The sequence below is a fragment of the Populus trichocarpa genome, chromosome 7, assembly GCF_000002775.5.
Source record: "Populus trichocarpa isolate Nisqually-1 chromosome 7, P.trichocarpa_v4.1, whole genome shotgun sequence".
NCBI classification, from domain to species: domain Eukaryota; kingdom Viridiplantae; phylum Streptophyta; class Magnoliopsida; order Malpighiales; family Salicaceae; genus Populus; species Populus trichocarpa.
The window spans coordinates 14,387,997-14,410,956 of NC_037291.2; the positions used below are offsets into that span (position 1 = coordinate 14,387,997).

Consider the following 22,960-nt stretch of genomic DNA (forward strand, 5'->3'; position numbering starts at 1 on the left):
GAATGACATGTCGTAAAATAAATTTATGTTGTCTGGTGGCATGAAAACTCTTCAAAATTACCTTCTAATGCCCTCTCTTAATTCTGGGTCTCTCTGATCTTTGCTGCATCAAGTAAGTTACAATCTTCCTCTATCTGTGTCTGTTTTAATTTAATCTTTCATTCAATCATACAAAAAGTTTGGATATTTTATGGCAAGGTATAGTTCACTTTTATTGCTTAATGCTATAAAGCTGCCATCTATTTATTTATTTTTTCATTTTGTTAGCGGGTTTTGATTTGAGAAGAGAAAGTTTGAATTTTGTGGCTTCTTGATGTTGTTTTGATATATGGTCTGATTGGTTTCTGAGAAATGAGAGGAAAGTGAAAGAGAGAGGAAACAATAGTAAATGAAGCAGTTGTTGTTAATGTTGTTTGTTGTTTTGTTTACTGTTGAATTATGTTCTTGACATGAAAAGTTGGGTTTTGTTTGGTGAGAAGTTTAGTTTATTCTTAACTTGGTTTTAGCTGCTACAGAGAAGAGTGAGCTATGCTATTTTTGGTTTGTTCTCGTCAACTTTTGAGCTTAATTTTAATAGATGAACAGGTGTTTAAAAGGTAATGGTGAATGGTGTTGTTGTGTGGCAGTGGATATAGATGAGGGAATTGAAATAGTAGAGAGCTCTGTTGGAAAAGAAATGGTTGAAAACGCTGGAAAAGATACGGTTGTAGAACCACATAAGGGCATGGAGTTTGAATCAGAAGATGCCGCGAAGGTATTCTATTATGAATATGCTCGGCAGATAGGGTTTGTAATGCGAGTAATGTCTTGTCGTCGTTCTGAAAGAGATGGGAGGATTCTTGCCAGGCGACTTGGGTGTAATAAGGAGGGTTATTGCGTGAGCATTCGAGGGAAATTTGGAAATGTTCGAAAGCCACGCATGAGTGCTAGAGAAGGTTGCAAGGCAATATGGTTCATGTTAAGTTTGATAAGTCTGGAAAATGGGTGGTAACGAAATTTGTAAAGGGCCATAATCATCCACTCATAGTAGCTCCACGTGAAGCACGTCAAACAATGGTGAGTTTTCACTCTGTCATTAAATCATGACTTGCTGCTTCCTTGCTTTACCATCTAGATACGTCTTTGATACGTGATTCTGTAGCCTTATTCTCTGCAAATTAAAATAAGGTCTTAAGGAAAATATTTAAATCCTTGAAGAAAACTTTTGCCTTTTCTATTCTTTATTTGGCCCTCAATATCACATGCTATTCAAGAAACCAGACTAATGAACTGGGACGTAGTCAATATATATATATGTGCTTGGGAGGAAGATTTCTCATGCATTGAGGAGTGCAAGGATGATTTCTGCATATCAGACGTGATCCGGGTTGTGTTTTATCTTACTTTGTAGGATGCAAAAGACAAGAAAAATCAAGAACTAACCGCTGAATTGAGAAATAAGAAGCGGTTATGTGCCACTTACCAAGAACAGATAACTGCATTTATAAAAATCGTTGAAAAATTTCTGGTATTTTACTGGCAATTATATTTTATATCTCAGTCTGAGAGGTTATAAATGAACAACAATAATAATACGTAAATAGACCAATTATGGAAAATTTAATCCCAGGTATCAGTCATTCACTAAAATAAAATAAAATAAAACAGTCCTGTTATTATTGATTTTATTAAGATTTTTGTACTTGAGTAATTCGATTACATAACCTTACATACCACATGTTAAAGCTAGATTGGTAAAAAGAAAATACATAAAACTTATTTATCCGTAAGCTACATATATATATATAGACAAATATTGCATGAGGAAATTCAATTAATGATAAAAAATTTATAACTCGCAACGCTTTTATATAACATCTAGTTATTATCTGGAGAAGATAATAATAATAATAAAAAATCTGAGAGAAGAGAGGAGAAACATGTTTAATTCACTTCAAAATTTATTTAGAAATGTTTCTGTTTTTTTTTATATCTGTTTTTTTTTTTTTTTATCTATAAGCACTAATTAATCAAATACGATATTAGGGTTTCCGGAAATAATCAAAATGCAAGTCACCAAAGAATTCACCACTTTATTTAAAAAAGAAATTGTGTTAATTATTTTGCTTGCCTTAGGCATGCATGCGACAGGATGAAAACCTTGCTTTCCTCCTCACAACTTTTCTTGCAATCAAACTTGTATTCCAACGTAACAGCAGCTTCTGTCGAAACCACCATTGCAAAAAGTCATTACAGATTCTCTCACGGCAGTACGGTCCAATTGTTTCTCTTAAATTAGGCTCCAGGGCTCCTGTTATTGTATCTTCTGTATCAGCTTCTGAAGAATATTGTTTCATCAAGAATGAGAGCATATTTAGCCAGCAGGCCTGAGAGCCATCATTGGAGCTACAACTATACTGCCTTTTTTATGGGGCTCCATATGTCCCTCTCTGGCGTACCCTCCGGCGCTTCTCAACCGTTATCTCGAGGCTGCCTGGATAGATCTCCTGCCATCACCGAAGAAATCCGCAACCTTCTCCGCCTAATTCTGTCTATAGTCTCCGGTGGCGGAGACAGAAGGTGGACTTGAATTATTTCCTCACAATTACCTCTCTCAATATTATAGTTACGAGGATGAATGCTGGAAAGAAGCGGGTAGAGGACGAGCAGGCTGCTTCTATAGATTCAGACAAGCAGTTCAGATTCGATGAACTAGAATAATATTTAACCATCACTTATCAACAATATGATTTTGATTCTTCTCTTGCTCGTGATTGATTAATTAGTTCAAGTCTCTTGTATTCATTGATATTTTGTTTTGGTTTGCTAGGATTCAAATCTTTTTATTTAAAGATAATTTTCGCAAGCCAAGCAATTAATAATAACATTATATATATCAAACTCTATATTTTAATATTAAAAAAGCTTATTTAATTATACATGAAAGTTAAGATGAGATAAATTAAGTAGTTAATATCACATGAGTGAACTAAATTTAATTAAGTGAAAATCAAAATAAGATATATAGATTAATAAAGAAGTTAATATATTCCATAAATGAGCTGAAGTTATAAAATATTTATGTATGAATTAATAAGTTTAATAGGTTATATATAAATATATCCCAGAGATATTCTAGGATTCTGCAATTTGATTTTAGATTTTACAATTTGTAATTAAATGAGCAAGAAAACATAACATCATGGGCTAGTGGGATAACAGGAAGGTTATCGCAGTTGCAAATTTCTATCATCATTCCATCTGGGTCATGGAAAAACAATTGATCAACCTCCATTCCATCTTCCTCTACTCTTGTCTTTACGTACTTTATCTCCATCTCCTCCAGTTTCTTCTCCACCATTGCCATGCTCTCACACTGTAGCCAAAAGGGAAAAAAAATCTTAATTCAGCCTAGTAAAAGATCATTAATGCATAAATATGTTCTTTGTTTTTTCTTCCGAGATAGTAATTAAACGCTATATATATTGATTAAATATCTCGAATCATCTGTTCGAAGAAAGGAAAACACCGATTGGAGAAGGCATGCAATCCACTTTAATTCTAAATCCAAATTAATTATGCATGTATTTCATGTACGTGCAGAGGGAGGGAGGGAGCTACAGAGAGATACTTGGAAAGAGAAGTGGTTGTCCTTGGGATTAATCTTGGTGATCTTGGGCATGCTTTCAGGGTCTTCAGATTGCAACAGATGTATGCCAATGCCGTAACAGCTGAACAACCTGAGTAAGTGCACATCAAATCAAGAAAAGGAAATGATTTGATCAGTACTATACTGTATATATGGAGGCCAAATTAAAACCAAGAAAGAAAGAGAACTCAAGAACGTATACTACAATGTATGTACCATGCACCATCAAAGTTCAATGAGCTAGGTCTCCTTACAGGAAAGAACCCAAGAACGTTTTGGTAGAAATCAAGAGATTTCTCTAGTGATCGACAAACAATCGAGATGTGATTTATTGACTTCAGCTGCAAAGGATTTTTGTTGTTTTCCTTGACCATCCTCTCACTTCCTTCACCTTTCTACACAATATATGGGGTCAGGTTTTACAAGGTTTGGGAAGGTAATAGACATGAAACAAGAAGAAAAAGGTATTGATTAGATTTAAACGTGGATTCAGAGGCAGAAGAGAGGTCAGAGAGATGATGCTGATGCTGCACGTCCAAGGTACTTGCTCTTTTATACAGTCAAGGATTTTTTTCCCAGACTTTGAATGGTTGCTTTTTCCCTCTTGAGATATTGATGCCTATGATCAATATTCTTGTGAAATATGTACTTGTTCTCCCTCTTAAGACCTTGAAATATTGATGCCTATGAGCAATATACTTGTGAAATATGTACTTGTTTTCCCTCTTGTATTTTGTTTTTGGCTACAATGTGCTTGTGAAACAAAGAAATTGAGATCTTAGGGCTAAGGGTTTTGCATGGTGCATGCCAAAACCCAACTTTTGTTTTCAATCAATTTAGCCCCTCTGATGATATCAATATCCCATATATATCAGCAAGAAATCGAGAGTCTAAATAGCTTGAAGGGCTGCTTTTTGTCTCTCTTACATATGGACACCTTTTAAAGAACAAAACTCCTAAAGGTGCAAGAGTTTAAGGTGGGACGATGTCTTCCATCTAATGAATTTGGGCTATCATCATGCACAAATTGTTGTAACATTTTACTAGGGAAAAATAAATCAAATTAATTAGGTGAAAAATATTTAATTAATAAAGAAGTTAAAATTCAATAAATGAACTAGTAATTAATTAAGGTTATGTTTATATATGATTTAATGAACTCTTATGTTTTTTTGGTTACATGAACTCATGAGTTAAAATTCATTATATATATTTCATTAATTGTACTCTTAAACGCTAAAACCATCCCCTTGCATAAGTTACATATTTATTTCATTTTTTTTTAATTAAATTATTATTATTAAACTGTTTAAAAACTTGTCATATCAATTTAGTGACTCAGATTTCCGAGTTTAGCTTAGAATAAAAAATGTATGTATTCTCAAGATCGTTTTGGTGGTGTTCTTATTTTTTTTTAATAATAATAAATTGATAATGGTTTTTATTTAATTAAATCACTTTGTGTTAGTGATTTTATAAAGAATGAAGATGATGCCAATTAAGTTAAGAGGGGTTTTTTTCTCCATGCTTTTCAATTATGTAGGAAAAATAATATAGGAAACATAGTATACTAAAAAGTTTATTGTTTTGGAACTTATTTTATTTTCGTCGTTATTTTTTAATTTTTTTTCTAGTTAGGTTAAATTAAAATTTTACTAATTTTAATTTTAATTAACTAGATTGGTTTAGTTCAATCGTTAGTTGTTGCTTGAGATTTTTTCACGTTCAGAATTTGGGATTTTTCTTGCATAATTAAACTTACTCAGATATTAAAGATTAACTGAAGAGATGAGCAAAACATTAAGCTGAGAGCATTCCACAAATTTATTTCATAATAAGAAAAACCAACGTACGTAGCAGCTTCCCTATATTATTCTCCTCAGCCAAATTCTTGAGACAGAAGCTATATTTCAGCTTCTTGGACGGCAAAGTCAGTACTTAATTAGGAAAGCCTCAACATCAAATTGTGAAGAGACCACTGCGAAGAGAAGATTAAGTAGGTAACGAAGCAGTTGTTCAGCGTCACCTGCAGCCCCACACGTTATTGCGAGGAGAGGATCAAGTAGGCTACGAAGCATTTGTTCAGCAATATCAGCATCACCTGGAGCATCACGCTTTCCTGGATTTTCTTTTCCAGCTTCTTTTCCTGAAGAGGAACCGGCAGAGTTAAAAGGGAAACGAAGAAAAAGATCACCTGCAGCCTCACACTTTCCTGGATTTTCTTTTCCTGCTGTACGAAAGTTAGAAAAAAGGAAACTGAGAAAAGCTCCAATCTTGTCTTTCACCCATCCAAGTGCTGCAAGAAAATTGTCTACCACCCATCCAAGTGCTTCACAAACTTTCCTTAAGCCTGAAGAAAAACCAGCATCACCTGGAGCCGCATGCATTCCTTCCAAGAGAGGATCAAGTAGGCTACGAAGCAGTTTTTCAGTATCAGCATCACCTGGAGCATCACGCTTTCCTGGATTTTCTTTTCCTGCTGTACGGAACTTAGAAAAAAGGAAGCTGAGAAAAGCTCCAATCTTGTCTTTCACCCATCCAAGTGCCGCAAGAAACCTGTCTACCACCCATCCAAGTGCTTCACCTACTTTCTTTAAGCCTGAAGCTATGATCCCCATGAAGGAGATGGGATAATAAGTCTTGAATTAAGATTTTGGTTTTCGGCAGGCAGGAAAGCACTCACGTACGCATGGAAGATTTATACAGGGATTGATGTATTAAATTAGGACTTGGGAGTCTTGAAATACGAAAGGGTGGCCTTAATTAGTCCCAAAAAACAAAGTTCCAAGTTCTTTCCCCTTCGAAATTTCTCGATAAGGTGAATTTTAGACAGAATTTCTCCAAGTAATTATCAACCCAGCAGAGAAGACTTCACCTTGGTCTCATTTTAATTAGCTATTGAATTGTCAAAATAAAGATGAAATTTCAAAAATAAGAAGCTTTCAATTGTCTCGTTACATTACAATTACAATACAAAATATACATGGGTGAAAGGCCTAAGCATTTCACTAAAATATTCATAATAACTCATAAGTCTTTTTCCACACTTTGTCATCAATTGTTTTTTTTTTTTCAATTGTACCCTTGTGTGACCAATTTCTAAAAATTTATTAAGGAAAGAGAGATTCCAACAAAAGAGATTCAAAATATATATCAAAGAGAAATTTCATGGCCAAACTCAATTTCACGTGAAAAAAAAGTGGTTTGTAGTCCATCTATTTTCTTTTTTCTTCTTTCTTTAGTCCCGTTTTAGTTCAAAAGATCATTTTATATAATTTTTAGTTACCAATGTACGAGAGAAGAGAAAAAGTAACGGTGAAATAAAAAATATACATCTTGAATATAAAAAAAAAAAAAAATTGATAATTAATGTGGGAATGAGTTCCACTAGATGAGAGGGTTTTATTAAGGTATTTTTAAACTTTTATCTTACTTATAAAAGTAGATTAGGATTGAGAGAGAATAAAATTTATCGGTTTGATTTTGTATTTTTAAAATTTTTTTGGATCGATAAATTATTTTTTATGTATTTTTAAATGAAAATATATAGAAAAATAGATTATTATGCTAAAAAAAGCCCCTGAAGCCCCGACGCGCTGGGGCATCCAGGCTTGCACCCCTAGCCCTTTTCTTTTCTTTTCAATTTAGGTATTTGTTGAGTTTTTTTTGTTGGCTCTTTATTTTTTAATTTTATCTTTTAAAATTTGATTGATTTTGAATTAATTTTTTCACTTTATTTCTTATGAGGTTATCGCAGTCTCAGTAAAACATCTCAACATTTGCTTGGTGCTCAATTTTACGAGCATCTATTTTTTTTATCATATTATTAAATAAAAAAATAGTTTTAAAAACAAAGTTATTAAACATATTAGAGTCCATGACCCCAATTATAGGCTTTGACGAGTTAATCTACAAAACCTAAGTCAATCTAAAATATTATCGCCTCAATATTAAAAAAAAAAACAGATCTCATCTTGGGTTTTATTTTCTAAGGCAAGCCACAATTTTTCTATTTATTTAGATTGCTTTCGGACCCACTACGTCGGTTTGAGTCATGTCAAAACAATTTTTACATGGTTTAATTTGAAACTCGAGTTATTTAAAAAGTTGGGATGAGAGGTTACAAAATTAACATGCAAGATCAAATTTAATATCACTATTAAAAAAGTATCTCATGACCTAAACATGTTTTTTCTATGTTAAAAAAAAATTAGTTTAATCTAGAATCCAGTCATCTATTTTCTAGCTATTTTTTCTGCTGAATTCGGAATGAGAGACTTTTTTTTTTTTTTGGACAACATAAAACTAACACCCATGTACTAAAATCTAAATCCAATTAGCTGGTTCAATTGGAAATCAAGAATCATGTTGGAGGGTGGCACTGAACTTGGATTTAGTACTATAAATATTTCCAGAGAGGAAATCATCAGTCATAGCTGGTTCATGTCATGTATTTAGAATAATAAAATAAGAAATTAAGGAGGTAGTAGTAATTATTTTTAAAAATATTTTTTATTTGATAATATTTTAAAATGATAAAAAAAATCAAATAAATAAAAAATAAATTCTTTGAAAATCACGGTGACAAAGCAATAACAAACGAAAGATCAGCTATCGAAACCCATCAAAGGTTTAATAACAGGATCATCCGCCCCAGTAACAATCCTACCCATCTCAATATGTGCAACACAATGATTAACAGCAACAATTGGTTTCTTCCACAGCTGTGAAAGAACTCTAACAACAACAGCAGACACTTGTAAAGGTGCTCCCATACCAGGACCTTTAGTGTAACAAAGACAGTCAATTTCATCTGAGGTAATTCCCGCAGTCTCTAAAGCAGATTTTATAAGTGGTAAAACATGTTGCAAATGATGTTGGGCTGTTTCTCTTGGCAAAAAACCTTGACCAGCTGGGGTTATATAAGTATGTCTTGGATTTGACAAAATTGTACCATCTAATGTATCAACCCCAACTCCTATCTTGTTTGCGGAACCTTCAAATCCTAGTGCTGTCATTCTCTTCATTTTTTGAACAAAATATCAAAATGGAACCTGTGAATTTAATAAAAAGATCAAAACTTTATGCTATGTATTGCCTTAACAAACAATTAATGTGAAGGGTTATGTGCATGTACAGAATTTGTGTGTGAGACAGAGAAAGAGTGGAGAATTGTTAACAGTGATTGCAAAGGTTGGAGCTTTACCTGTGGCGGCTGAGCCTGGGAGCTGGAAGCTGAGGTTAACGGTCAGTAGCTGCAAGGAAGACAGACAGTAGGGATTGTTGTTTCTTAATGCGTTAACTATACTTAGCCCTTATATATCTAGAAATATTCCACATCAATTCCTGTAGTTTGGAATTTCCCAATATTAACTATGATTCTCGAAACCTTCCAACATGCCCCTCGACTGTTAGATAGATCATGGTTCTCAGATCCGCCAGGGTCGCGGGTTTATCAACCCGGATTTATCCCAAATTAATTTTAAAGAAGAAAAGGATGAAAAAGAATGGACAATTGCTTTCGGTGTTGTTAGCTATTCAATGGACAAGGATCACATTAGAAGTTTTTAATAGCTATCAAGTTAGTATTGTAAAATTAAAACTGAAGTTGAAGTGAAATTTGCTGAATTTATAAAGACTAAATTATTGTTTCTACCTTTTATTTTGGGGTTTTAGGTTTTTTACTTTGAACTGATTTTAATATTGACTGGCCGAATCGAATAACTCCACAAGTTGCTAAAGATCTAGTTAACTCAATCAAACCCAAATCAAAACTAGGGATTTAAAAAAAATAAAACAAGGATGTTTCAATAAAAAAATATTGATCCGGCTTTTCCTAATGACCCAGCCAAAATCAATAAAATGGATTTAATGATAATAATAATCAACAAAACAAGAAAAAAAATCATTTATATGCTATATACAGAACACACCAGACTCGAAACGGGCTTCCCCATAAAATGCAAACAAGAATTAATTTTCAGCTATCTATGGCAATGCCAATGCCTTTTATAGACTGTACAAGTTAGCTAGACACCTGAAACTCAACACTAGAGCAAGGTCAGCTTTTGATATCTATGTATGCTTTACACCCAACAGCATTTTGTACACCAATTCTGGACTTTGTACTCTGGTAAAAATAATGCTGGAACTATGTCTGACTCTGCTGCTCTTTGTTTTCCATGTCCCTAACACTATCTACAGTATGTTGGATCTTCTTTGATAGACTCTCGTTATGTTCCTCAATGTGCTCAAAAATCAATTCCAGATGCCTTTTATAGGTCGCGGATCTCTTTTTCTCTATGGCCAGCTGCTGTGATAGTTCCCTAATCTTGTCGTGTTCATTCTGCAAAAGAAAAGAAAAAAAGCATTAAAATGCATGTTGCAGTGCAAAATTAAGCCAAAAATAAATTACAGGAAGACTCTTGCAAGTGCATCATAGAGATTTTTCAGCCTTTGACATGTGCACAAGCAGAGTTTGTTAGCGTGAATATATTGCATCCTAAGTTCAATAGCATTTCAAAAGAATGCATACCTCTTAGTTGCCTGGTTCTTTGGATCAAAAGAAAGCAAAAATATAGGTTTATAGGTTCTTTAAGTTCCTGAGCTGATATTAATTTAATCCTTATGGACCTCAATACAAAACTTTGGGACCCCAGTGATTAACTTGGCCAATGTGACTCTTAGAATTTAATACTTTATGATGTCAAAGCTCAAACCATGAATACTAATAGTAGTTTAACGATAGGAACACAAGAACTAACCGGATATTGTTCATAAATGCAATCCCTTCGACCTTTGCCAGGTGTCAAGGTATGAGTATGCTCCTTCACAAACTTTGTAACGACCCATTTACCAGAACTTATTTTTCTCACCAAAATCATTGCCCTGCAGCCAACCCTTGTTTCCGCTCTTTGTCTAACAATCTTTTCACGCTTGTCAGGCATTCTGAAGCCCTCTTTATTGCAAACAAGCGCCCGACCAATAGCAGATCCATCACGTCTTGATCGAGAAAGTTTGCTTACACGGATGACAAATCCTATGCGTGTAGCATAAGCATTGTAAAACGCATGCGCAGCTGCTTCAGAATCAAACTCCTGTCCCAAGTATGGCTCATCTGCAGTAATCATTGACATAGCTGGAGCTCCATCTGTTATCGTATCTATATCCAAAGTCTCTTTATCCATTTTACGATCTTCATACTGTTCAAATTCTTCTTCAGCAGAATTTTCAAAAATTTCATTTTCATCACCAGCCCTAGCAATGTCCACAACTGCATTTCCCGGTACATCACCATTAGCATCACCATCAACGATGAAGTCCACTGTAAAAACAACATCAATTGTTTCAATGACTTCCATGCCCACACGACGTCTTATCAGAGAAGACATGAGATAAATATCTTTGAAGACAGAAGAAAAGGTTGAGGATTCAGTCTTTAGCCATAATGCTCTTAAAGAACTGATTATTCAATGAGGCTAAATAACTGGGCATCAAACTTTATCCGGATTTCTGTTATTTCAGAATAACCATGCAACAACTAAATCTTAAAACTCTTGCATTTCTCTCAGCTAGGTAAACAAAAGGATTGCACAAATGGCATAAAACAACAAAGCCTAGCAATCATTCCTCGTAACATAACCCACATGGGCTTTGGCTGATAAGTGTTAGCCTCTGATTTAGTCAGGCATAAATGCTGCGGAACCTTTTCCAGTTGTAACGCATGCATGCATGCATGCCATTACCTGGTGTATATGTGTTTTTCTTTGAAAAGAGAGAGATGGGCTGAGTTTTCAGGTAAATGGTTATCAAATGATCTTATAAAGAATCAATTTTGTTCATTAATGTCTATTTTTTACAGCATATTCTTAGTTAATTTAGTTAGAATATGGTAAGTATAGTTACATTTTATTGAAATTTTGTCTATAAATTAGTACTTCTAGTTCTTATAAAACTAAACAAACTTAGGTCTCACTGCTTCACAGTCATAACTTTGCATAGCTCTTCTTTCCTAAACCATTATTTTTGCCTATGCGGTCTTGGAGTCACGAGAAAACAAATGGCTTGGGAAAATGAACAGCTATATAATTATGGACTAATATAAGTGCACAAATGGGTTTTAAAACCGTCTTGGCTCCCCCTACTACTATTGGAAAAAAAAATAGGTTTCTCGTTGTCTGCAATAGCCTATGTCTTACCATATCATTAACCACATTTTTGTTACTCATTGCATCTCTCTCACAAAAAGGGTCTCTTTTGTTGTACTTGCAAGAGGGACTCCAAACAATATGTTCAAAGATTATGGTTGGAGAGATAAGGTAAAACAAACGATAGTGGAACTAATGAAACTAACTCATTTCCAAAAGCAGTAGGTGGGGCTAAGGCAGCCACAAAAGGCATTCTGCATGTACAATAACCATATCATTATGCAGTTCCTAGTTTTCTAAAGCAATCTACAGAGTCATTGCTATAAAAGGAAACGACTGTTTTAGGAAAGAAGAGCTAAGCATCGTTACGCACTACAAAGAACTAAAGATCTAAAAACAAAAGCTAAGTTTGTTTAGCCTTAGAAAAACAAAGCAACCAGTTTTAGATGAAATTCCAATAAAATTTAACATAAACAAGCAAATTCCGATTAACTAAGAATAAGCTACAAAAGGAGTAAAAGTAGCAGCCAAAATCAATTCATTGTAAGACTAGTTCACAAAAACTTTGAGTCTTTACACACAATGAATTGGTCCAGCTCTATTTGCAAAGAAAACTCACCTAGACTACGTACCACAACTATGCATGTATTAAAATCGCAAAGTATCCGTAATAGAGCATACACATGCTATACATATGAATCGATCATCACAACTAAGGTCAACACTTCACATAATTCAATTAGTGAAAGATCATCACAACTAAGGTCAACACTTCACATAATTCAATTAGTGAAAGTCTATAGTACAACTAAAGATTCGGTCTCAAGCTTATGACAAGTAAAACTAAAGATTCAATTCAAACCTACTACACAGCTCACTAGACTCCATTTATAGAGTTAGTTGGCACCCGTATTTGTCAATTAGTTATTTCTCAATCTTTATGAAAAAGGTTTAAAATGAAATTATTATCTGGAAATTGATCTATCTTCGTTCTCCTCTTGGCATCCTCCACAACTTTTGATACATATGCACATTGTTTCTTTACAAGGTAAGCATAACTAGACAATCACGTTCAGCTGTCGAAAGCTGGAAAAACTGAAATTCAAACTTTCCACAGAAAAACAAGAGAGGGAACATGAAAACACACATAGCAACCTAAAATTCAATCATTCAAAACTAGTCTCTAACTTCTGCTAACTGATGAACTTTTCTCATTACAAAAAAAGTGTTTCTCCTTTGTCGACACAATTTCTCAGCAGCCAAAGAAACCCCATATTCAAACACATTAAAACCCTAAACCCACAATTCTAATAGCTATCAATATCACAATAAACCAAATAAAAAATTGCCAGAACTAAAATCAACCCTTTATGACAAAAAATCTAAAATTTCATCATAAAGATTCAAACTTTATCATTTTCCTTCATTTCCACAATCTAAAACAGCCCTTAATTCCATAATCTATACTCAAATCCCATTATAAATCACTCCTCTATTTATATTACCCATAATCCAATTTTAAAATTAATAAAAATAAAATAAAACTCCAATTTTCAAGAAAGTAAATAAAAGATCGAAAATTTTAAAATAATTTTTGCTTACTTGAAAAAATTTGTAGTGATCGATTCAGGGCTAAACTTCCTGCAAGCCACACAGAGGAGAGAGACGGAGGGAGAAAAGTGCGACTTCAGGATAATAAGAATGGGGACGCAAGGTGATCGTGAGGTGGCAAACATTGATTGGAGTTGACAGAAAGAAGAAGTCAAAGTTTCCTATTTGCAACGAGTAGTTGGTAAACACGTGGCACGCTGAGTGTACTTGCACACGTAAGATCACCGCTAAGCCTTCAATCTCCTTTTAGTCTCTCATCTATTAAACATATTTCAATTCAGTACCATACTAAGGATATTTGTAATTGTACCACCCGAAGGTAACTCATTTTATAGTTTTGTGTTAAATAAATTTTCCTTCAATAAATTAAAAACACAAGAATTTTATTGATAGTTAATTTTTAATTCATTAATATTTATATTTTCAATAACAGATATTTTTAAATAATATTAATATTATAATAATCTTCAATACCAATATGTAAATTTCACCTCGCCTCTGTTAAAAAAAATAAAAGAAATTGTTAAAATTTAAAAAATAAGTTAATCTTGTTTTTTCATTATTTTCCTGTTTATCAACCAAAAATCATAAATGACATAAAATAAGTATTTTAAATCACTCCTAACCTATATAGTATATTATTAGCACTTTATTTTATCTTTAAAAACTCTAAAAATGTTTTTAAAAACTCCATAAAATCAGTAATATTAAAATCCAAAAAAATAATGAAACTACATGAAATTTTATCAAATCATCAAATTTAATAATTATTATTTTATAAGAAATTTTACCTGAGAAGAATTAAACTTTAAAAGTAATATTATATTTTATTATCATGTTTTTATTTTAATATGTAATTACATATTGATAATTCTATTATTTTTATTTTCATCTTTTAATTTAAACTATCTTATATTTTTAAAATGAAATACCAAAATAATTTTTTGACTGTTAACTAAAACAACCATCCATGTATATTATTATGTGATAAAAACATAATTAAGATAAATTTTGAAACTTGAAATTTATTTTAGGCTTTTAGGCTTAAAACGCAGTATTGCCTGCACAGAAAAACGGCCCTGAGAGCCTTTTTAACTGGACAGGCTCAGACCAGGCCCAACTGAGTGAACTCACTCGGTCATGGAGTTTCTCCTCTGAGCTGTTTAGGGAAAAGAAACGAGCTCTTTCGGTCTCCCTTTCCCTTTCCAAATTAAGTCTCTGTTTTCTTGATTTCTTTCAAGAATGAAAAATTGAGTCTTTTTAGCATAAAGTAGTTGCATTTGATATATTTAATGGCAAAAGCCTTATTCTTTCATAGCTTAAAAAGAGCAGCTTCTTCTCTTCTCAAGCCACCATATTCATTTCTCAGGTACTTTCTTTCTCCATATATATTTAAGATATGAATAAAGATTTAAACTTCATGCTTTTTTGGATATGAAAAAATGTTGGGTTTTATGCATTTATTTATTGGGATACGATAATGCTTGCTTAGGCCAATTTTACAAGCACGTGAATCAATTTTGATTCAATCAAGACAGGGAATTTCACAAAACTTGATAAACCCTTCATGGGGTTTTAGAAATGTGAGTCATGGAAGAGTGAACTTAGTGATATCACAAGGAAAACCTAAGTTTGAAACACATGAGGCTGACCCTCCAAAGAAAGAGAAGTGGATGACAAAGAAGAGATTGAAGTTGCAGAGAAAGAAAGAGAAGGAGAAGAGAAAAGCTGCTAATAGAAAGGACCCGCGTTCGCTTACAGTTAAGAGGAAGAAGGGGCAGAAATTTGCCAATGTAGAAGAGAGGATTAAGACCAAACTTGAGAGGGTGAGCATGATTGAAATTTTTTTTTTTTTTTGGTTTCTGGCTTGGTTGGCTGCTAATTTTGATGTTTAGTATTTTTATTTAGCTTATTGTAACTGGTTATTGAGTTTGAGATAAGTTATAGTTGATTGCATACAATTAGCTTAGGATAAAAGAAAATATAATCAAATGTGATCTCAACCATTTATAATTTTTGTTATGAATCAAGTAATTTATTGAAGTGAAGTTCTTTTGCATAACATTTTGCCGCCCATTAGTTAAGTGGAAACAACTATCCTTTGATAATCGAACAACAGCATGATCTTTGGTAAAAAATTTAACCAATGTGCCTTCTAAGAGGAAGAGGAAGCTAAAATTTGCATATACAGAAGTGGGAATCATGTCTAAGCTTGAGGGACTGAGCATGATTGGACTGTTTTTTCCAGCCTGGTTTTGTTGGACTTTGTAAGTACAATGGTCTCTCTTTTTTTTTGCTGCAAGCTGTATTGTTATTGAACGTAAGATGCGGTAGTTGAGTGCATATAACTAGCTGACGATAAAAGATCTGATCCTGTGTTTGTGAAATCCAATCAATGTGATTTCAACCCCATTTCTAATAATTATTTTGAGCATAATTCCCTGTATGTTATTTTTGCTTGTGCCTATTGCATGCACCTAGAAAAGGATAAAAGAACAAATTCACCTTGCAAAAATACTGCAGGGATCAATTTTTCCATTACTTGTATGTGTAATGGAAAAGAATTGAGGAGTTAATGTGAGGATCAATACGCTCCCCTCTTTATTAGGTCTGTTTGTGATGAGAACAGAGAAGGAAAACTATTTTAGGATAGAAATTTTTTGTCATGAGGCTACTAAATCCAATTAATGTCTCCCATGTTTCATATAGGTGATTACTTTTTCGTTGCTTGTTCCTATAATCACAGGCCAGAATCAAGGAAGCTAAACTGGTTGAAAGACTCAAGCGGTATGAAGTTCCTAAAATGCAGGGACCTGAAGTCAAACCACATGAACTGACTGGCGAGGAGCGTTTTTTCATGAAAAAGATGGCCCAGAAAAAGTCTAATTATGTTCCAATAGGAAGAAGAGGAGTATTTGGAGGTGTCATTCTTAATATGCATATGCATTGGAAGAAACATGAAACTGTAAAGGTCATCTGCAATTCTTCTTGCAAACCTGGCCAAGTACAAGAGTTTGCTCAGGAAATTGCCAGATTGAGTGGTGGGATCCCTATACAAATAATTGGAGATGACACTGTCATATTTTATAGAGGGAAGAACTATGTTCAGCCAAAAGTTATGTCGCCTGTGGATACATTGTCCAAAAAGAAGGTGCGTACCACAGCTTCCATCATTATCTACTGCTTAAAATTTCCTCTTTCTGGATGTTTATGGTGTTTAGGCAGGCTGTTTTTAAATTGTCAATGTAATAGCAAGGTTGCACTGTGACTTGTTTTAACACTCAAAATGTTCTCACACTAGTATGGAGCTTCATATTTATGTATTCAGCATCAACTCATCATCGTTATTTGTATCTTGTGCTGTTTAGGAGAGCTTGCAATTTCTAGGATGAGACTAAGACCAGTCAACTGATTTCTGGCTATAAACTTGCTTGCCAATATTAGTTCAGGTGATACCAATTCACTATCAAGCCATGGTTTGAGAAAACAAGAGATGCTCTTATCTAATCAGTAACATTCGTTTGAAATTTTGAACCTTTTGTTGTCCTAAAAAATCTTTTGTGTGATTTGATTTGTAGAACTATTATATTAAATTTCATCTTGCCACTTGTATGGCCTTCCAATTTCACTTTTAGTCATTTTGCTTATATTCTTACACAAGAAGGGGAAAATAGAACGTACACGTGCGATGATACTTTATTCACCTCCATTTTAATACAGCCAGCCTCCCTTTTTCTCCTTTTGGGAAGCTAAACGTGATACATTTGGCATATTCTCTTCTCACCATTCCTGTTGCTTTTGTATATGATAATGGCTTTGACATTGATGTGTCTGATATGCAACCTTGTGATCCTATTCAAAACTAGTTAGCAGCTAAGTTGATTAACTCTTCCTTGCCTTTGCAGGCACTAGAGAAATCAAAATACGAGCAATCGCTCGAGACTGTGAGACACTTCATTGCCATCGCTGAAAAAGAATTGGAGCTCTACTTCAGGCACAATGCACTTTATGGTGATTCAAACAATAGGAATCCCGGGTCTATCTTGGATGGTCCAACACGAAAGGACTTGGAGGAATCTGGGAAACCTGTAAAGCAAAACAGTGATCTGTCTTTCAATAGTTTTCCTCCAGGTCTTTCAGAAATAAAAGCAAGTGCCACTTATGAAGATTTGTCTGGAGCTGAAGATGATTCCAAAGTTGAAGACTTATCCCTAAGCGAATCAGATTCTGAAGATGACCACCTATTTGATTTGGATGATGAAGAAAGCAGAGATAGCTCATCTGCTACGAAAACGAGCTCCTCTGCAATTTTGGGTTCATCATGAATACTGTAGAATGATAGCTGATAATCAAGGTTGTGTGACAGAAATTAACTTTTTGTATAAAATCAAACTTAGTTTCCAAATCTATTCCTCTCCTTACTTCCATTACCACTCATAAATGGTAATTTATGCATCCTACACTCTATTTTGCTCGTTAACCTTTAGCGAACATGAAGAAGCTGGTATCAATAAGGTAATAGTTTAGTTACTGGTAGGAGCTAACCCTACCAGTATAAAAGAAGATATGCTAGAACTGAGTTAGGTGAATTACTGGCATCTCATTAGAAATGGTAGGGATCAATCTAACCCTGAACAAGTCCCAATTATGAAAACAAAGCTCTAAGGAGTGGCTTGTCAGAGTAGTTGCTGCAGCCGGGCCGGAAACAGGCCGAACAAAGGCAACCAGACAGTGTGAACTGTGAAGTGTTTGTTGTTCAGGAAACTTAGGTAACAAGTCTTGTATTCTGGAAAATTGGCATGTAGATGCAGGTCATGACATTGGCAGCAGGTCATTCAAGAAAAGAGATGGCGAGTGCCTAATGACATCCGCTAATTTATTTTTTTTAACCTTAGAAGTCTTCTATTTTTATCTGATTTTATTAGATTCAAACTCAATCGAGGGAAAATTATTTTAACAAGACAGAGGAGCGGGGTGGATGCCTGTATATTATTCTGATGGTGTTTCATTGTGGTTTAAAGTATTTTTTTTCAGAAATATATTAAAATAATATTTTTTTATTTTAAAAAAATATAATTTTAATTACATTCTCAAACACTACTGTTTTACAATATCTACTGTTTTACAATATCTAACTCATAGTTACTAAACCTTACTAACATAGTAAATTATGTTTTATTATATTTCAAGTTAAATAAAGAGGGGGGGGGGAAACCTAATTAGATGCTGTTTAAACCCTAGCTGGATTAATTTAAGATTTTTTAAAAAAAAAAAAACAAAGAAAATTTGTTTTTCAATTAATTGACCTGGATTAACCAATGGAATCCATTATTTTTATTACAGTTTTTTTTTACTTAATCTTGTTAATATATATTTTTTTAATTCCCTATCTACGGGAGTGCGTGTTGACTAGAGAACCTCCAAAGATAGCTATTAGCTACAGACCAGTGGGCTGCTTGTCGTTTTGCAAAAAAGTGAACAAATTATTTGTTGCTTCTTTCTTTCATTCAGAAAATGTAGAATCTTGTCCGAGTCACGTGACCTTCCAGAAGTGGCACGTGATCTCGGTATGTGATCATGTACCCCGATTTGATCTCTAGCTGAGTTCGATCTCCACCCGGGACCTGGCAGCTATCTGGTTAAAATTTGGTATCCTAATCATTTAGTTCGGAATTCAGTGATAAAAATTTAAAATTAAAAGATTTTTTTTATGTGGTTTCAGATTCAAGCCCCGTGGTTGCTAATATGATGGCCGCTAAAGGCTTACATGATTGTTAACTTCAGGGCCCGTGGGATTAATCGAGGTACGCGCAAGATGACCCGGACACCTACGTTAATAAAAAAAAAATTGGTATCGTTAATTTTTTAAAATTAAAATACTATTATTTTATTTTAAAAAAAATAAGTAACCCTAACCCATGACCCAAATTAGATTTTAAAACTATAGTTGAATCATTAACATAATCTTTTTGTTTTATTTTTTACTCAAATGTTTGTCATTATTTATTTATTTATTAAAAAAGAAGAGACTTGGGCCATCTATTTTAGAACTAAAAAAATTATTTACTTCGTATAATTAGCTTTTTCAGGAGTTTTGAATTAGTTAATTATATGATTTCTGGTCTATAAGAAAAAACTCTCTCCATGTTATAATTAATAACATATAATATTTGTCAAACATGTCAACATTAAGTTTAGCAAATTCAAGAACTTGAAAATTCTATCTCCATAGTGTTTTGGTTTGAAATTGATAGCCGAGATGGAACTTGAATTTCATGTACAAAGGTGCGATAAATAGACAAGGATTATTGGAACATGAAATTAATAAATAGTGTTAATTTAATTCTTCGGACGAGGGGGGAATACACATTTTCCCCGGAATAAACTTTAAATTCAAAGATATATTTTATAATTACCAAACCCGGCCCAACTCAGGATTAACATAGAATTCCACCAACTCAAGACTCAGCTTCAGACGGTTTGATTTCAAACCAAAATAAAAAGTTGAAACGGTCAGTTTTTAGATATAACTCAGGCTAACTTAAAAAAATTCAAAATATCATTGTTTTAATGTTTATTTTTTTCAAACTAAAACAACACTGTATGAATTGACCGCTTAACCTGTGATCTAGATCTTGAGAATAAAAAGCTGTTTGAAAGTATGATAACAGTTGTTTTTTAAAGTGTTTTTTCAATTAAAAATCACCAAAAAAAAATCGTATACCTTTCACAAGTCTGGACCACGTATTATAACTATGGTATACTTTGAAAAATCTTTAAAAAATTAGGATCAAAATTAAACAAAGGCGGGCATTATATGCTGTTGTCCCATTTCGGGGGACTCGTACGTACAAGTATTGTCAATTTTAGTACTTATCCATGTTATGCAGATGGTGCTGGTGCTGGCATCAATTTGCATGCTCTAGTAAATTAGAATTATATGCATTGACTCACACCTTAGTGATATATTTATCATATCAATTTAGCCTTAAGCATTGCCCTAGAGACATACAATTATACTTGATGCCTTTCATAATCATAATAAATTGGTTAAAAGTCAGTTCTTGAATAGATATATTATTCAATCATTTATCCGTGTTACGTTATGTCACGTACTAATCGGATCAATTTTTTAAAAGAATTAAAATAAATATCGAGACAACAACATATTAAATCGATCCAAGTTAATCTAAATTAACATGTAAAATCCACGACCTGAGTCATGAGACCATGATAATCTCATATAAAACAAATAAAAAAAACATATTGAAGCTAAATTCCAAATTAACTTAGTTTTGAAGAATTAAATTAAAAAAAACAATTAAAAAGAACAAGAAAAAAAACTCGAATCAATCCAAGTTAACATGTTAAACCTAGATCACGAGATTAGGATAACCCAATAGAATGCAAATCAAAACAAGTTATGAAACTCAATTCTCAATCAATCCAACATTAAAGGATGTAATTGAAAAAAAATCAATTAAATAATAATGATAAAAGACCTGATTCAACCTGATAAACCCTTGACTCTGGTCATTAGACTGTGATAACTTCATAAAAAATAAACTAAAATAAATAATAAACTTCAATTTAAATCTAATATTAAAGGATTAAAAAAAGAATAGTTCCAATAAAATGTATTAATTTCCCATCCTCAACTGGTTACAGTTAATCCTGACAATAATCAATACATATTATAGAAAAGTAAGAATGTGCTGAGAAATTTTTTTTGTTGATAGTATTTTGCATGGTCAATCTCCTTTGAACGATTCTTGTTTGGAAATGTTGAAAATAATAGGGATAGCGTGTTCTTACTGTGAAAATAGGGAAAAATACACGAACCACAAATTATTCTACGTGTAGGATAAATGTCTTGAGAAATCAATACATAACATATAATATGATCACCATGGCCCATGCATACTCGAAAAAGATTCTCAAAACAAAAATCCTAATTTAATATTCTCATTTTAGTCCCTTTTCTTTGGATTTTAATGGTAATAATATCCTTAAATTAGTATTTTAATACCGAGACTTTATGTCTCCTCTATCAATTCTTAAATAAATCACCCACGACGTCAGACTGTTTTTTTTTTTTTTTGAACGGCTTTTCATTCCCTGTATAATTTACTACATTTACGGCACAATAATCTATTCTTTTTTCATATATATATATATATATATATATATGTTTTAATGAGACTATGATAGTTGTTTTTTAAAGGAATTTTTTATTGAAAATTTATTAAAATAATATTTTTTATTTTTTAAAAATAACTTTTAATTTCAGCATATCAAAATGATTTTAAATAAATAAAAAATTAATAATTTTAAATAAAAAACAAAATTTAATAAAATACATTATTTAGAACACAATTCCAAACAACGGTAAGCAACTCATTTTTATGGTTATTAAACCTAATATGATAGCTGTTCAATTGACTTGAAATTTAATATTTTGAATCATTTTAAATATTTATCTAGTTAAATCTAGATAAGATCAAGCTAGGTTAACGTCAAATAATTAAAAAAAAAAAACTAGAATGATATGATTTTAAATAAAGTAATCGACCTGATTTAACATGAAAATTTAATAATACAAGTGATAAACCGAGTTAGACTCAGGTGGGGTCGGGTTTGACAACAGAGATGACTCCACACCAACCACAAATTGGGCACCGACAAAGAAGCCAGCTGGCCAAGTAATTTTGATATTCAAGAGTGTGTAGTAGTTGACAAGTCATCCTCCACTCTATTTTACGTGCTTACTATATTAGTTTTGTTTATGCATATGATTTCACGAATCCATACACCGATTACAGCACAACTACACGAGAGGAAAAAGTGAATACCTTCCCTTCCAAGGCAAGCCAAGAAAAAAATTTCAAGCCCCGAGAGGCCAATTTTGTTGCCCCAACAATAAAAAATACATATATAATTCCTCTGCTGGTGTCCTCGAAAAAGCTGGCGTCCCTCAGCTGTTTTGGTAGGGTGTTATGTTTTTTAAAATGAATAATGTTTGAAAATATATTAAAATAATTATTTTTTAATTTTTAAAAGTTATTTTTTGATATTAGTGTATTAAAATATTTAAAAAATTAATTTTAAATAAAAAAATTTAAATTTTATTAAAACTATGGTATAAACACCACCTGAACAAACATGAATTATTTCAAGTCAATCATGAAGGGTGTAACTCAACTGGTCAGGTTTTAGGTTTGCTCCCTAAAAGTTACTAGTTCGAGTCTCATAAACCTTATGACCACTAGAGGCTTATATGATCGTTAACTTCATGGCTCGTGGGATTAGTCGAGGCGCGGCAAGCTGGCCTGGACACCCTTGTTAATATTGAAAGATATAGCTTAACTGATTATGTTCTAAGTTTGTTTTTTTATAGGTCATCAGTTCAAATCCTATAAATTTAAAAAATTTTAAAAATTTATATATTTATTAATTTTAGAACTGAGAGATTAGTTGAGCGATTAATTAAAAATTCTTGTTAATAAATAAATAAAAAAAATCTATTTCAAATCCAAATGTGCTCCTCGTGATGACAATGTGCATGGCCTACATT

General features: G+C 32.9%; 2 protein-coding genes, 1 long non-coding RNA gene and 1 pseudogene across 3 annotated transcripts; 2 read left to right on the forward strand and 2 right to left on the reverse strand.

Moving 5' to 3' along the window:
* The first annotated feature begins 49 nt into the window (after positions 1-49).
* Positions 50-2,569, forward strand: LOC18100845 (uncharacterized; annotated as a pseudogene).
* Positions 2,570-8,178: 5,609 nt separating this feature from the next.
* On the reverse strand, positions 8,179-9,065 carry LOC127905591 (uncharacterized). Its single transcript, XR_008059746.1, has 2 exons — positions 8,835-9,065; positions 8,179-8,682 (listed from the first exon to the last, which is right to left on the reverse strand). It is a non-coding gene; the product is annotated as an uncharacterized LOC127905591 (long non-coding RNA).
* A 368-nt stretch (positions 9,066-9,433) lies between these two features.
* On the reverse strand, positions 9,434-13,527 carry LOC7469585 (protein FAR1-RELATED SEQUENCE 12). The gene is made up of 3 exons (XM_024605090.1): positions 13,378-13,527; positions 10,393-10,952; positions 9,434-9,974 (listed from the first exon to the last, which is right to left on the reverse strand). Coding segments are annotated over exons 1-3 (756 nt in total). The 5' UTR covers positions 13,379-13,527; the 3' UTR covers positions 9,434-9,779.
* Positions 13,528-14,466: 939 nt separating this feature from the next.
* LOC7469584 (uncharacterized CRM domain-containing protein At3g25440, chloroplastic) lies at positions 14,467-17,791 on the forward strand. Its single transcript, XM_002310395.4, has 4 exons — positions 14,467-14,755; positions 14,879-15,212; positions 16,133-16,537; positions 17,292-17,791. The coding sequence occupies exons 1-4, from the start codon at positions 14,679-14,681 to the stop codon at positions 17,709-17,711; spliced, it is 1,236 nt and encodes a 411-aa protein (XP_002310431.2). The 5' UTR covers positions 14,467-14,678; the 3' UTR covers positions 17,712-17,791.
* The last annotated feature ends 5,169 nt before the right edge of the window (positions 17,792-22,960 follow it).